Raw genomic sequence first — 14,259 nt, 5'->3', positions numbered from 1 at the left:
AACTATTAAAAGAATTCTATATCAGGTATTTAGGTTTTTGACACTAATTTACTGTATTATTTACATTATAAAAATATATAACAGGAAAGATAGGCCTTTGTATAAATATTTTTTTAAAAACCATCCCCACCTTGGTTTTTTGGTTTAAACCAAGTGTTTTTTTTTATGCCAACTCTGAATCCAGAGGATATTAAATGGTTTAAAGTCAAACTAGAAAAAGTATTCTATAATAAAATTAGACTTCGTTTGGTAGGTATATAAATTATACAATTTTTGTGTGTATTCTTTCTAAAAAATCATTTAGAATTTCGCATTCCTGGCGCTTTTTATTTTTACAACTCACCGTAAAATGCTTTATATTTAAAAAATACTGTTTGTTGAACCATACCAAAACAGGTGATAAAAAGAAAACCAATAATCTGGGACAATCTGCATGCAAATGATTATGACCTGCAAAGAGTTTACCTGGGACCTTATATAGGTAAATCAGAATAATTAGGGATAGATTTATTAGTGTGCATTCTTAACCGCACACCTATACAAATCTTCAGAACTGCATGTATATTTGTACAACAGCAAAAACTGCTCTTTCCCATTGAGAGATGGGAAAATGGGCTGTTTATTGCACTAGTCCGCAAAGTTTTAAATACCTAACGTTTTTCTTATTCGTTGGCGTAACAATTTTGGGGACTTCAGTGAATCTTAATATTTTGATTCATTCAGTTGAGTGATCAAACGTTTCAACTAATAATTGCAATCTAAAAATAGGGAATTTTGTGTAGCATCATTGGAGATGAACATCAATTTATCGGCCATTGTCCTATTCCTTTTAGATCCCTGGCTCGTTTCCCTTTGCTTTACCCTTTTAATATATAACCTTTCCTCTTATTTATTTTATTACAATCGGTCCATTTTGCACATATGAAACTATTTGCGAAGTGAAATGTGGAAGTGAAGGCACTCCAAATATGTTACTCTAAAAGATTTATCTATGATTAAAAAACGAGTTACTTTTCTAATCTTAAATTACATTGATGTAAAAAGGGAGAGAAAGAAGTTACCTCCTAAAAAATATAACTGTAATATGATAATTTCCCAAGCCGTTTTACAGATCTTAAACATTATACATTCAGGTCGAGAAAGAAGTATACCTCCAAAAGAATATTTATCTGGTTGTATGACAAATCCAAATTGTGAGTACTCACTGAACCTACCCGCCCTGGTCACACTAGCTGATTGGGTCAATAACCCCTCCTGGGATAAAACAGGAATTTCAAATTAATTTTGAATATTTATCCCATATTTAAATTTGGCTTTATCCTCTTAGAAATTTTTTTATTCTAGGCAGGCAAGGGTGAAATGTAAAGCATTTTTTGATATAATATCAACTAACGCTTTGTTGAGTTCAAAGGACAAAATAAAATAAAATGCTGTAAATTGCAAAAGTACATTAATTAAACTGTTTACAATATTTCATGTTGCCAACCTTTTTTTTAAATATACATTTTTAATAAAAATAATATACTTTTGCATTAAGCTTTTTAACAACAGTTTGAACTCATCAAAACAAATAATGCTTAACATTTCAAAGTTTTTTTCATATATAAAACCATGGTGAAACTAACTTTTTAGTGGATAAACCAAATATTAAACATAAACCTAGTATATTCAATAAAAAAAATACTATGGATCAATGCAGGAAGGTGCTTAGATTCACTTGCTCTCGTTCGTGGATAGTCCCCTTTAATCTTTCTGTAATTAAGATCTGTAAGTCCATATTAGGTCACAAATACTGATATTTTTTACACATTAGAAGCTTCTTTTTGTTATGTTTAGTTGATATCATTTTTATTTACGTGAAAATTTCTGAACTTTATTGACCGATTTCTGTATTACCAAGGCTTTCATTGATAATTTTTTGTTGAAAAATTTTAGTTTTCAGAGTTGAGCATAGTTTATTATTAAAATTTGAAATGAATTAGGAATGTCATCGCACAAGTTAGCAGTGAGGTAAGTTTTATACTTTATCAACAAGACAAATTTTATTTACTTTGATAATCCAGGGAGGGAGGGGACATTGGACTGCTTATTACACTAGTCCCTGTTTTATTATAGGTAAAGTTTCTTATTCGTTGGCTTAAAAACGTTGAGAATTTTTATTTAATTTTGATTGGTAAGTCTTTTAAGGTGAAAGTCCAAATGTTTCAACTAATTGTAATTTACAGAAGGGGTAATTTTGTTTATCATAATTGGGAATGTTAACCTATTTATCGGCCATTGTCTTATCCCTTTAGATCCTTGATGGGATGATAGTCATAATAAGGGTTACAAGCTTCCTTGTCTGATTTAACCTTTATTTTAAGACATCTTTGAATGTTTGTGACCATTTACGACTTTGTTTTAAATTCTTTTTATTAAACTATCCTGCAAGTAATGTTTTTTTATGCCCCTTTCCCTCGACCCCATTATTTTTAAGCTCGATTTATGGGTGTGCTAAATATAGTAAAATATATCCAAATTTGCATGTAATTAAAATAAAAAATAAACCATCAAAGATATTTTAAAAATAATTTGAAGTTTGAATTTAAATTAAAACCTGATAAAAAGGGGAAAACACTATAGAACACATTTTTTCAAAATTTTTAGAAAATTTATTTTTGAGGATTCTTAAAAGTTTGTTTTGCAAAGTTAGGTAATGAAAGTTCATTGACCCTATTGAATCTAAATTTGTTATTTCGTTTCAATGTTAAGAGAAATGTTGGCAGAAACTCGAGTACCTGGTCCAGGCGCTGCTCATTACCTAAATACAAGGTATTATTATCAATAATAAATATCTATCTATCCATCTATACATATATTCACTTTTCTATTTATCCATTTAATTATTAATCTTATGTATTGATATGTCAATATATCCTATTAACATATTCAATGCTTCATTCATTACTATAAATCCACCAATCTGTGTCTCCACCCAGCTTTTCATTCATTAATTTATGTGTTTATTTAGCCGCCTAGACTATTCAACAACTAGGTATTCTATACAGCATTTAATTTACCCATAGTTATATGTCTATTGTCTATCCATTAATGTATTATGTAATACTATCAGTACTATCAGTTTTATTAGAACGTCCTCATTCGTTTGCTCAAGAATAAAAAATGGTAGTTTAATAAACAGCCTTTTTTTTTACATATCGTGATTGGTTGGTTCGCACTACCGGTGTCCACCTTTTTTGCAATAATCTACAAATGGATAGTGGTGTACTGTACATCTATTTATCATCTAATGTTCTATGCCTGGTATTAACCTAGGAAAACCTGTGATGAAGATGATCTAACAGAGGCAGATATGGATCTGATATTCCAAATTTTCTGGCTTCCCCATTCCTATGGCCCCAAGGTAACAGTATTTTCAAGTAGGGAGGGATGGGCCATTGAGCTGTTTAGTGTTTATTACACTAGTCCCCAAAGTTTTATGTTCCAGATTTTCATCTACTCTAATAAAATGGTACTTCCAGCTGTCTAATTTAACGATAAACCCCATCCATAAATGAACACTCTATATCCTAAGCAACCTAAATTGACGACAACATTTTACCTGACATAGTATTCACGTATCATATATCCATTTTATAGCAAAACTATTACCTCATCTTTCTTTTTCCAAAATATCTGTTCCTTAATAACATTTCCTACCTATGCAGTTTAAACCTACATGTAAAAATGTAATCAATGCAAAGTTTTAAATATGAATTGTAAAGAATAGTTCTAGAATAAGAATAGGAATAAGAATGTGTGGGTTGTCGGGTGTTTATACATTTTATATGAGATAAACAATATTTAGTAGCACAACTTTTTTACTTTGTTGTCCTTGTGTATATATTTTTCACCCCTAGATCATTAGATGGCCAATCAGACAAAATAATCGGTCTTTTCTTAAAATAAAATATTATCAGACGGAGATTTTTGTTATAATTAGGTATTTCCATATGATTCATTCTCATAGATAATAAACGAAACACAATTTACAAAAAAAGCTTTATTCTAAGATATTCAGCTATATATATCAGACTTAGGTACTACATGGACCATTTTGCGTAAATTTTTTAAAAAAAATTTTCGCGGTATTCTAAGAAGATTTCTGGAAATATTTGCATTTCTATTGAAACTTTGTTTTACAGACTTCCTCTGATTCGTAGCATATATTAGAATTGCACTTGTTTTGCGGATTTGATATGATTACATCCTTATAATAAAGTAACCAGATGTCTGTTTGTCTGTACCAAAGGATCTCGCTAACCGTCGTACCAATAAGGTTCTCCTTCACAGTGTAACTTCTAATAGAAAGATTTATAGCTATTTTTGGGGAGGGTACCATCCCCCTCTCAAGAGAAATCGCAAAAAAACTAACCCTCTCTAGCGGCAAAAAAATATATTTTGTCATCAGGGTGGGGAAAAACCCAGGGTTTTTTAAAAAAGCCCAACCCAACCCGTAAAAACCCTTAAAACCCTGGGTTTTATTGGTTTTTTTTTCGGGTTTTATTGGGTTTTTTCATTTAGGAGTCAAATACATTTGATGTATTGATGAAATATTAATGTTTATGTTGTTGTAGGTAAAAGGTAAGCAAGATTTCACAATAAACAAGATAGATAATAAAAAAAAAACTGGCATTTCGATCAATTTTAAACCCTTATTAGCAACGGTGCACAAACTATTCTATTAAGGGGGAGGGAAGGTTAAAAGCTTCAAAACATGGAACCTCCTCCTCTATTCCTAAGCTGTCAACAACCCCCCCCCCCCCCCCCCACCCTCCCAGAAATTATTAAGGTATTCCCCTTTTTACATCCCCTTATTAAAACCCTCTGCACGCCACTGTAAATATTTCCTTTCATAAATTATTATGTTTTAGTTTAAAAATCAATTATGATTATGTAATTTACACAATTTATATATCATCAATTTAGTAGCAAAGCGTTTTCTGAAGTTAAGTTTTGAGATAAAGTAATTTCATAAACATTTGAACAATAAGTAGAGCATCATTTGTATAAAGGGGGGGGGGGGGTTAATGCAACCATCTCGTAATCAATGATTAAATGGCACTTAGAATTCGAATTTCGATCTGAAATTTTTCACGAGTAATCCTTGGTAGGTCTATTTTCCCTAAATCGAACAAAAAGTTGGAGAAAGTAACGGCTGGCGGCTCAACTGTTAAGCCGTTTTTTGCCCATTTTGAGGGCAAATTCATTATTAATTACGTAGGAATCAACTTTTAAAACATATTTTGATTTAATTCATGTTAAATGATAGCAATAACCATTTTTAAAATTTCTAGTACCTACAGCAACCGGCTAGAACCGTTTGATAAGGTTTTTGAGTGACCAAAAGTATTATGTGGAGATAAGTTTTGTGACTAATTTGCTCTTAAGATAGCCGAAAAATGGCAAAACATCTGAGCTGCCAGCCGGTTGCCAATACTTTTCCAACTTTTTGTTCGATTTCGGGAAAATAGACTTACCAAGGATTATTCATGCAAAATTTCAGATCAAAATTCGAATTTTAAGTGCCATTTAATCATTGATTACGAGATGGTTGCATTAACCCCCCCCCCCCTTACTTCATATATTTTTAGGTTTTTTAGGTAAAATTTGCTTTAAAATGTTATTAGATCCTAGTCTGAGTATATAGAGGTTTAATTTGTAAATTTTAACGTGAAATTTCAATGTTTTTTCAAAAACCCAAAAAACCTTGGGTTTTTTTTCAATGGGTTTTTAAAAAAACCCTGGGTGGGTTTTTTGTATGCCCACCCTGTTTGTCATACAGCTGATCTTAAAGATATATTGAAAAGAAAACATTTTACATGCTCTTAGAGGTCTCTAGGAGTATAGCCGCTACTTATATTATATAGGATGATATCGATAATAAGTATTTTATCAAAAAATCCGTTCTTGGCTTGAGTTAGACCACATTACTTTGTATTTTGAAAATGTCAAATAGAGTCTAATAAAGATAAAAAATGATTTAGGTTAAAAAGTTGTTGGAGGCATTTAAGTTCTGCAAGGACCACGCTGAGGTCATGATTGGCTGGAAAAAGATCAAGCCAGGTATGACTACCTATAGGGTTTTCTAGAAAAATTGCGTTTCCAGGTTTGTAAGGCAACCAGTAGGAACAGAGGAAAAGGAATTAATATCATGGTACCTTGTACTAAGTCACAAATTCCCCTTTTAATGTAATTTTGCTATCTCTAAAAAAGGAAAATTTATGCAATATGTCTCATTTTATTGTCAACTATCTCTTTGATTACATTGCCGTAATCTGAAAGTCCTAATTGTTCATACTTAAAAGTCATATCAGCTGGTCCTGTTTTATGTTTATGAGTTAATACATCCTTCTTTTTAGTATGACATTTAATGTCATGAATCAAATATAGTAGTAGGATGTTCTTACAATTTGAAATGATTTTATTAAAGACATTGGCCAAATATTTGATTTAAAAAAAAATAGTTCTTATGAAAACATACTCCCTGAGTTCTAAAGCAAGCTAAAATTTACATCAATACAGCGATTCACTTTTGAAGGTGACCAGCCTGATGTAGTAGATGCATGGATAGATGGAGCTACGTATGTCAACAACTTCTCTAAGAAACTTTTCCAGGTTCACCTTTCAGTTTAAAAATAGTTTTTGTCGCATCGTATTATAGACAGCTTTCCGCGGAAATTAAGATTAAATATTATAAGATTAAAACCAATAGTCTGTAATAGGATGCAATAATGACTTTTCAGTATGAATGAAAACCGGTTCTAATCCAGCGGATATTAATCGGTTTCGAAGCCAGACTGGAAATATTCTTAAAATAATTTGTCAATAAATCACTATATCATATTTTCTAATTAAGAAACTTCATAGTTTTTTTATATACGTTATTTGTTAATTAGGTTATGGACAAGTTAACCCACATAACCAATAGAGAAATGCTGTATGACCTTTCGGGGTATCTTAATAACACAAGGTAGATGATTAATATGCCTTTTTAGTAAGATATTAATAACAAGGATGATAAAATTCATAAAAGCTAAAAAATCTTACAGTCGAACGGACGTAAAGAGTGTCTGCGCTTTAAGAAACTTGTAAATTCTTGGTTATAGAGAAGATTTGCTTATTCCAAATCTTTATTTTAATCGTCATTAAAAAAAATCAAAAAAACAATTAACCAGTTTACTTTTACGGTATTAAGAATTGTATTTTCTAGGACAATTCTTTCTGGGTGCAACAGTTACTTGAAATGGATTGGTATCTCCGAGTGTAAGAAGGCCTTCCGAGGAGCTCCAACTCTGGCAGGATTACCTGGAGGCCTCGCTGGAGAGTTGGCCAGGTTGTATCCCATTCAGGTATGCATATATTTAGACCATGAAGAGAAACAACATTAAAAGAAAAATTTAACCTACTACATGAAGACTTAGGTCCAAACACTAAGAAACTATTGCTAATCAAAATTGTGCATAAATCTTTTTCGACATTGCTTATTAAATTTCTTTCCCTTTTGCTATTTTCAGTCAGAAGAGAAAATGCCTCTGAATAATATGGTGACGCCTCTTGATCAAAGCCTTTTAATTCTGCCAGTCATCCGGAGGTCTCAGCAACAGCTTGACCTTATCAAGAAAGCTTTCCCTGAGGTATTATTTTTATCAATATTATAAAATTAGGCAATTTGTCTCATACTTTAATTGTTCATCAAGAAAGGACAAAAATATCTTTGTCTGTGTTTGTAGCGAAGGTTTTTGCTAACCGCTGAACTGATATGGTTCTCCTAAACAGTTATCATCTTTTGGAAGTTACCACAACCCTCCTAAGAGAAATCAATCCTTAAAAAAAGCCTCCTAACCAAATATAGGGGGGGGGGGGGGGGGAGTTTTGACACATTTGCGTAAACCTGGCACCTAGGCTTTATCTTTGGACTGAGAGGATAGGTTATTAATGATAAAATCATTCTTATATGATGAATTTCACGAAGTTTTAAGATTTGTTGGATAGGCCTCCAGGTTCCGGAGCCCCTTGTTTCCAACCTTTTCTCCCCTGAGCTGCTGTGAGTTGTATTGTTGCGGACTATTCCAAGCAATAATTCTTATTTTTTTTTGTAGAACAAAGATCTGGAGGAATGCACCGAAGCCGCCAACCATCCCAACTGTGAACTTTTCATACTCAAGCAAAAATCTGGACAAAAGTTTCAGATAGTTGGATGTGTGTTTTCTTTGAGAACATCTTCCAGTAGCATTAGCAATGGAGATAATATAGATGCAAAGGAATGGTGTAATGAAAAGCATCATAATTTAGTTATATTTTGGCAGCTTTTAATAATTTGACATGAGCCGGCAAATTTATGTGATCATATTCAGGGAGGGAGGGGAAAGTTTAATAATAACGTTTTCTCATTCGCAGGAACTTTGGGGACTTTTACTGAATTTTGTTGGTTGGCTTATTAAGTTCAGTATCCAAACGTTTTAACCACCAATTGTACCTAATATTCGGAAAGGGTAATTTTGTGAATCATCATTGGGGTTGTACATCAATATATCGGTCATTTTCTTATCCCTTTAGATTTATGAATCATAATACCTACTGTTTATATAACTGCACAGTCTCTGTTTTCTTTTAGATAATTTATTTTACAAACGGCTTCGAATCCTTTTTCAAATTCTTTGATTTTAAATTTTTCTTTCCGCGGTCAACGGTCTATAATACGACGCTCCTGGATGTGCTAGAATGGTGGCTCTTCCTACTCTAAATGCAGATAAATTTCTGTTTTAAAATCAACTCATAAATGGAATTACCTAAATGACATAGATTTCGAATTTTCAATACTAATCACTTTACAGTAGGTATTCCTTAAATATTAAATTTTGATGCATTTGAATTTAAAATATAAATTCAGCTGATCAAATAAATGTATTTTAAACTCTTGATGACAAATCATAAAAGTGTTTCAGCAATGATAAAAATATTAGATAGGTAATTCATTGTTATGATTAGTGATAGGATGAGGCCAAAAGGCCATTATTACCTATATTATTGAGGTTATACAAATACGTTCAAACTTATTTATTTTGGAAGGGGGAATTAAAATTAAATCTCATTAGGGATGATTTTAAGTTGGTGAAAAAATACAAAGGGGGAGGTAGGTTGTATTAAAATTCCGTAAAGGTGTGAGCAGGGGTAGCTATTCTAACAATTAATCCTACAAAAAAAATCATGAAACCTTTTAAAGTAAGGTGGAAGTATATTTTAATTTTTCATGTAATCGAAGAGGGGTGGGTAAGAAGGGGGAGGAAAAGGGCAAGGGGGTTGTGGGACTCACGTTCCCTTTTCCCTGGGTGTGAGTTTTAAGGCTTAAAAACAGTAGGTAGTAGAACGATAATATTTAATAAAAATATGTTTTATTCCTTATTGAATAGAACCATAGACAAAATGTTTTATTTATTTATATTTAGTGAAAATTATCGATCTACTCCCTACTGTTTTTAAGCCTTAAAACTCACAATTGTACGGAAATTTAGCACGACCTATCTTCCCCTTTTACACTTTCGTTATAATTCTGGAAGTGTGTTGGGGGGTAAAATTTGATATTATTTTGTATTTCCCTCAATTCAATAACTCATTACAGGTTATGAAATGTGTTCAATTCCTTTTGATATTATTACCTCGTGTCTGATAAGTAGTTTTAGTAACTCATTTTACATGCTCATTATTTAAGCTATAAAAATGCAAAATACAAATTACAAAACATTTCAGACTTGTAATGGGGACTATTTACCAGATTATACCATAACGAAATTGATTCGAAAAAAATCACGAAACCTATACGTGGTATTAGCTATTGTTGTTGGGGGGGGGGGGGGGGAGGTGCAACACATCGTAAAATTGATGACATCTCCATTTGCCCCCCAACTACTATTTTAGATTTATTTCCCTTGTAAATTATACCATATACCTGATATTTACCGTGTCCAATAATCCATGAATTTTCTTTGTATGTTTTCTTTGAACATCTGAGATAAAGTAGTAAATTCAGCTTTTTGTGTGAGAATTACTTATAAGATTACCAGTCTTTACAAAATTTTCAACACATTTTAAATTAAAATTCTACGTAATACATTTATGTTTATGTACATTTATTTTCTTTAAAAAATCAAATCCTACTAAAATGTCTAAAATATTTACCAAAAAGTTGTAGTTTTAATATTATTATAATCCCTTTTTTTAATCCATTAAACACCAAATTAGGTATTAGGTAGAGATAGGACAGTGGCAAACAAAATACTCATCCCCTAATTATGCAAACAAAACACTTTTACTGATTAATATTATTGAATAAAAGGTTGAGCGAATTTTTTTAAGCTCTAGTATTATCTTTCATCCTTTTGAATTTGATAACCCAATTTCTTATTTTAGATTTTAAAAGAAAAAGTAAAAAAATAAATTTTTGGGTGGGCGAAAAAAAATTTTTAGGGGGGGGGGGGTTGCCCCTCCCCCCCCCCCTAATTTTTAATTTTAGTTAAAAAAATTTTTTTTTTTTTTTTGGGGGGGTTTGGGGGTGTCCCACCCCCAAGGAAATAGTTATAAACCTTCCCGGGACCTATGATAAGCTACCCTGTTAATGAGAACCCGATCGGTTCAGCAGTTAGCGAGATCCTTCGGTACAAACAAACACACAAACATACAAACACACAGACACACATCCTGTTACTTTAATATAAGGATTATTACACCACTCTGTGTTTGATAGAAGAATGAAAAAGTTGGCCTGGTAGAAAAATTGGAGAATATCTTAAGTTGTAAAAGTATGCAGAAATACAAAGTTTTTATCACAATATTTCTTTCTACTAAGGTAAGATAAAACTTCTTTGTCATTTTATAAGCGAAGGTTTTCTACAATCAGGGTCTGTAGGCCACAGAAAAGGATGGAGTTGTATGAATCATCATAATCATCATTGCCTTTTTAGTTCTTGTTAGAACATGGGCCTAGCATAGTACAGAACAGGTTCTCCAATTTTCCTTGGATTGGGCACGATCTGAGCCATCGCTGAAAGATGAGATTTTCTTTTCTTTCAGTTCATGTAGGAGTTTCCTCCTCCAGGAGGTTTATGTAAACTAATATAACATTTTTTTATTAAATTTTAAGCGTAGCTACTCCATAATCTAATCAGTTATTTTAGCTAATTCAAGCGGTTGTGAACTTATCATCGATGGACTTTGTCTTCTAATGGGTTGGGATCTAAAAATATGATAGCCCTAAACCATCCCTGGACCTAATTCAAATTTCCCTGAAGTTTAAAACCATGTTATTAGCTTGTAGTTGCTACGTTACTAAGATAAAAAAAAATTAAAACAGAGTCAAAATTTTTTGATTATATCCTATACGAGTGTAAGATGAAAATAAAAAAATATTGATCAAATAATATAAAATAATAATAAATTATTTATTTATTATATTTAAGTTGAAGGTATAAATAAGAAATCATGTTTGAATTAGAAACTTAAATATTTCATTGAGAAAATAAAAGAATGGCTTGCTTTTAGAATAAAACAAGGACAAATTATAGCGAAGCCTCTCGGTTGTAGTAATTACATTTAAGATTTTTCCGTGAGTCTAACGATCTGATTTTCTTTGTCATTTTCTTAATTTTAACCTTGTGTACGAACAGGATAAAACTTTTGAGTGAAATTTACTACCAATTATAAACAATACAAAAAAAGCAGGGACGTCTGAGATATTTTAAGAGTGGTAAAATGAGGGGTTTCAAGGTTTGAAGGAGGTAATCTAATGTATTTTTTTTTTAAATTTCGATTGTTAAATTAGGGGTCTCAAAGTTAGAGGAGATGGGGGGTAAACACCACTTTACCCTCACCCTAAGACGTCTATGATAATTAGCTTGAATGTCTTTACTGTAAGCTGATTGTTTATATTACACTCTCACAGACGGACATACAGCGCGACTTTTAAGCTTTGCAACTTACTAAGAATACATGTTTAGTCATCGAACATTGTTTTAATTTCTCCTTAATGTAATTGTTTAGTGTAGACTTTAAGTTGTAATACCTGTCGAGTAATGCTAATTGCGTAAAATCATTATTTTTCTATTTCTAAAATAAGATTTACATAAGAATAGGTAGGTATGTACTTTTATAAAAAAAATTAAAGATGTAATATTTATACTTTTTTACTATTTGTAGCTGTTTTAAAGTGTTTCTAAATGTCCGTCTGTCTGAAACAATTTTAAGGTATACTGAATTTCTGTGTTATATACAAGATAGACGCCTTTTAAGATCCTTATTATCAACGAACGTCGCCTTTATAACTCTCTTTGTGTGTATATATTTTAATATTGTTTAATAAGCAATTTTAATTAAAAGTAGAACTTAATTTTTTTAAAAAGATTTCTCTGACATGCTATATATTTCTTTTGAAATTTTATTAAGACGATTTCTTTAACCCTTTACAGTCGGGCCCCTTGCCGCACCTATATCAGTCGGGAGGGGGGGGGGGGGCGTTGAACGCCCCCCCACCCTATTATCTCAGTTCCTATTAGAGCTAGAGGGCTAATTTTTTTTGTGCAAGTCCCCTGTTTGATAATGAATTTCTGCCTTTTATAAGTCTAAGTCAATTTTCGGGAAATTTTATTACGTGATGTAGACATGTGAGAAAAGCTTAAGTTTAAAATTTGAAGTCTCCAAGTCAAAAATTGCGGCCACAGGAGCCTTTTAAAGATTTCTTGAGACCTGGAGGATCAGGACCTGCAGGATCATACCTGGAACCTGAAAGTGACCCGAACACCTGTATTTCATACAAGGATGTACTACTAGAGGATATTTTAGTATTTTGGTATGTTTTAGTCAAAAATTGTTTTTGCTCTTTACCTGAATGACCTTGCCAGGTTTGCTGGCATCCTGTGCCCGCCAGGATGGAGATATTCAAAAAATTCCAACTCTAAGTTATGTGTCATACTTACACTTAAAAAGTCACGCAGTTTGGGCTCTTTATCTTTCACAAAGAGAAAATGAGATAAAAAAAATAGGAGGGGGGAAACGGCGTTCAACGCCCCCCCCCCCCTCCCCCCGACCGTTAAGGGTTAACATTGAACACATCAACCTTATCAAAGCAACTCTATAAATTGTATTTGAAATTATCGAATTAAGAAAGATAAAATATTAGATAGTATTGGCTTCTCTCCAAAAGAAGTTTTTTTGGTCCCAACACCTTCATTCTTTATTAAATAAAATAAACTGTCTTGGACATGTATAAAGATTTCTTGTAAAGGAGAGTCTAATTGGTCTGAACAAACATACACAAACTTTAGATCATAGAAAGAAAACGAAGAAGCGGGTTTCGTCGTATTTTCACTTTTCTTCTATTTTAGCCCCTGTGGATGACTCTAACCCTGCAGGCAATCATTAGCACTTACCTAACCTAACCTATCAAAAGCTTCTGTGAAAAAAACGACGAAACTCGGTACTTTGAACCCAAACTTTTACATATATATAAGGATTTATTATCTAGGAAAGTGAATACCTGTCCACAGAAATGTTAAATGAGTTACTGGAGACCCTGGCAGAACCTGAAGAACCCATCCTGGTGGCCACTAAGCAATCCAACAGCTTCCAGCACAGGAATGACAATATCATTTCATTGTTTTTTTTAAAGAACTTCCGAATATTTTGTAAAATTAGCTAATTTCTTCTTTTCTATGGGAGGGGGGGGGGGGGGGAGTATTTATCATCCTAAAAAACGAAATTTCGGTGCCATTGTCCCCCCATAATTGATACAAATATTAAAGACTTTAACCCCCCCTCCCCCATAAAAATTTAATCCAAACCACCAGAAGTTTTGAGCGTGCCATAATGACCCCCAAAATTGTTTATTGTGAGAAGTACCCCCCCCCCCCCCCTTTAAAAAAACAAATATTGTCATAATTTAGAATATTACAACTGTGTGGCTATGAAGTATTAAATTCAAAAGAGAACGCAATTGTCTCCAAAACGTTTCCAAACTCACAATTCTTCACAAGATCAGCTAAAGAAGCAAATTGATAAGAAAATGCAGTGAGAAAATAAGTGATTTTTCAAATATTTTTTATTGACTTATTTATTTTTATACAAAATTTTTCAAATATCTTCAATGTATTTCAAGTCAAAAAGCATTAAAAATAAACTGTATAAATTGTGCTCTACAACAGAGGCCTTTCAAATATTTAAGGAAATAAA

The 14,259-nt window shown here is 32.3% G+C and overlaps 1 protein-coding gene across 1 annotated transcript in view; it reads left to right on the top strand.

Moving 5' to 3' along the window:
* The window catches only part of LOC145319992 (protein O-GlcNAcase-like), a 27,655-nt gene extending 13,396 nt beyond the window's left edge, over positions 1-14,259 (top strand). Inside the window, exons 10-23 of the mRNA XM_080162410.1 lie at positions 398-481; positions 1,134-1,272; positions 1,987-2,010; positions 2,752-2,811; positions 3,316-3,403; positions 6,027-6,105; positions 6,581-6,657; positions 6,939-7,012; positions 7,253-7,391; positions 7,557-7,676; positions 8,142-8,303; positions 10,784-10,885; positions 13,556-13,665; positions 13,974-14,259. Coding sequence (XP_080018536.1) covers positions 398-481; positions 1,134-1,272; positions 1,987-2,010; positions 2,752-2,811; positions 3,316-3,403; positions 6,027-6,105; positions 6,581-6,657; positions 6,939-7,012; positions 7,253-7,391; positions 7,557-7,676; positions 8,142-8,303; positions 10,784-10,885; positions 13,556-13,665; positions 13,974-14,085 — 1,370 coding nt within the window. The 3' untranslated portion in view covers positions 14,086-14,259. The remainder of the gene's footprint in view (positions 1-397; positions 482-1,133; positions 1,273-1,986; positions 2,011-2,751; positions 2,812-3,315; positions 3,404-6,026; positions 6,106-6,580; positions 6,658-6,938; positions 7,013-7,252; positions 7,392-7,556; positions 7,677-8,141; positions 8,304-10,783; positions 10,886-13,555; positions 13,666-13,973) is intronic.

This window comes from Acartia tonsa, chromosome 5, assembly GCF_053477335.1.
Source record: "Acartia tonsa isolate MP-2025a chromosome 5, ASM5347733v1, whole genome shotgun sequence".
Taxonomy (NCBI): domain Eukaryota; kingdom Metazoa; phylum Arthropoda; class Copepoda; order Calanoida; family Acartiidae; genus Acartia; species Acartia tonsa.
This window is presented reverse-complemented; position numbering and strand designations above follow the sequence as displayed.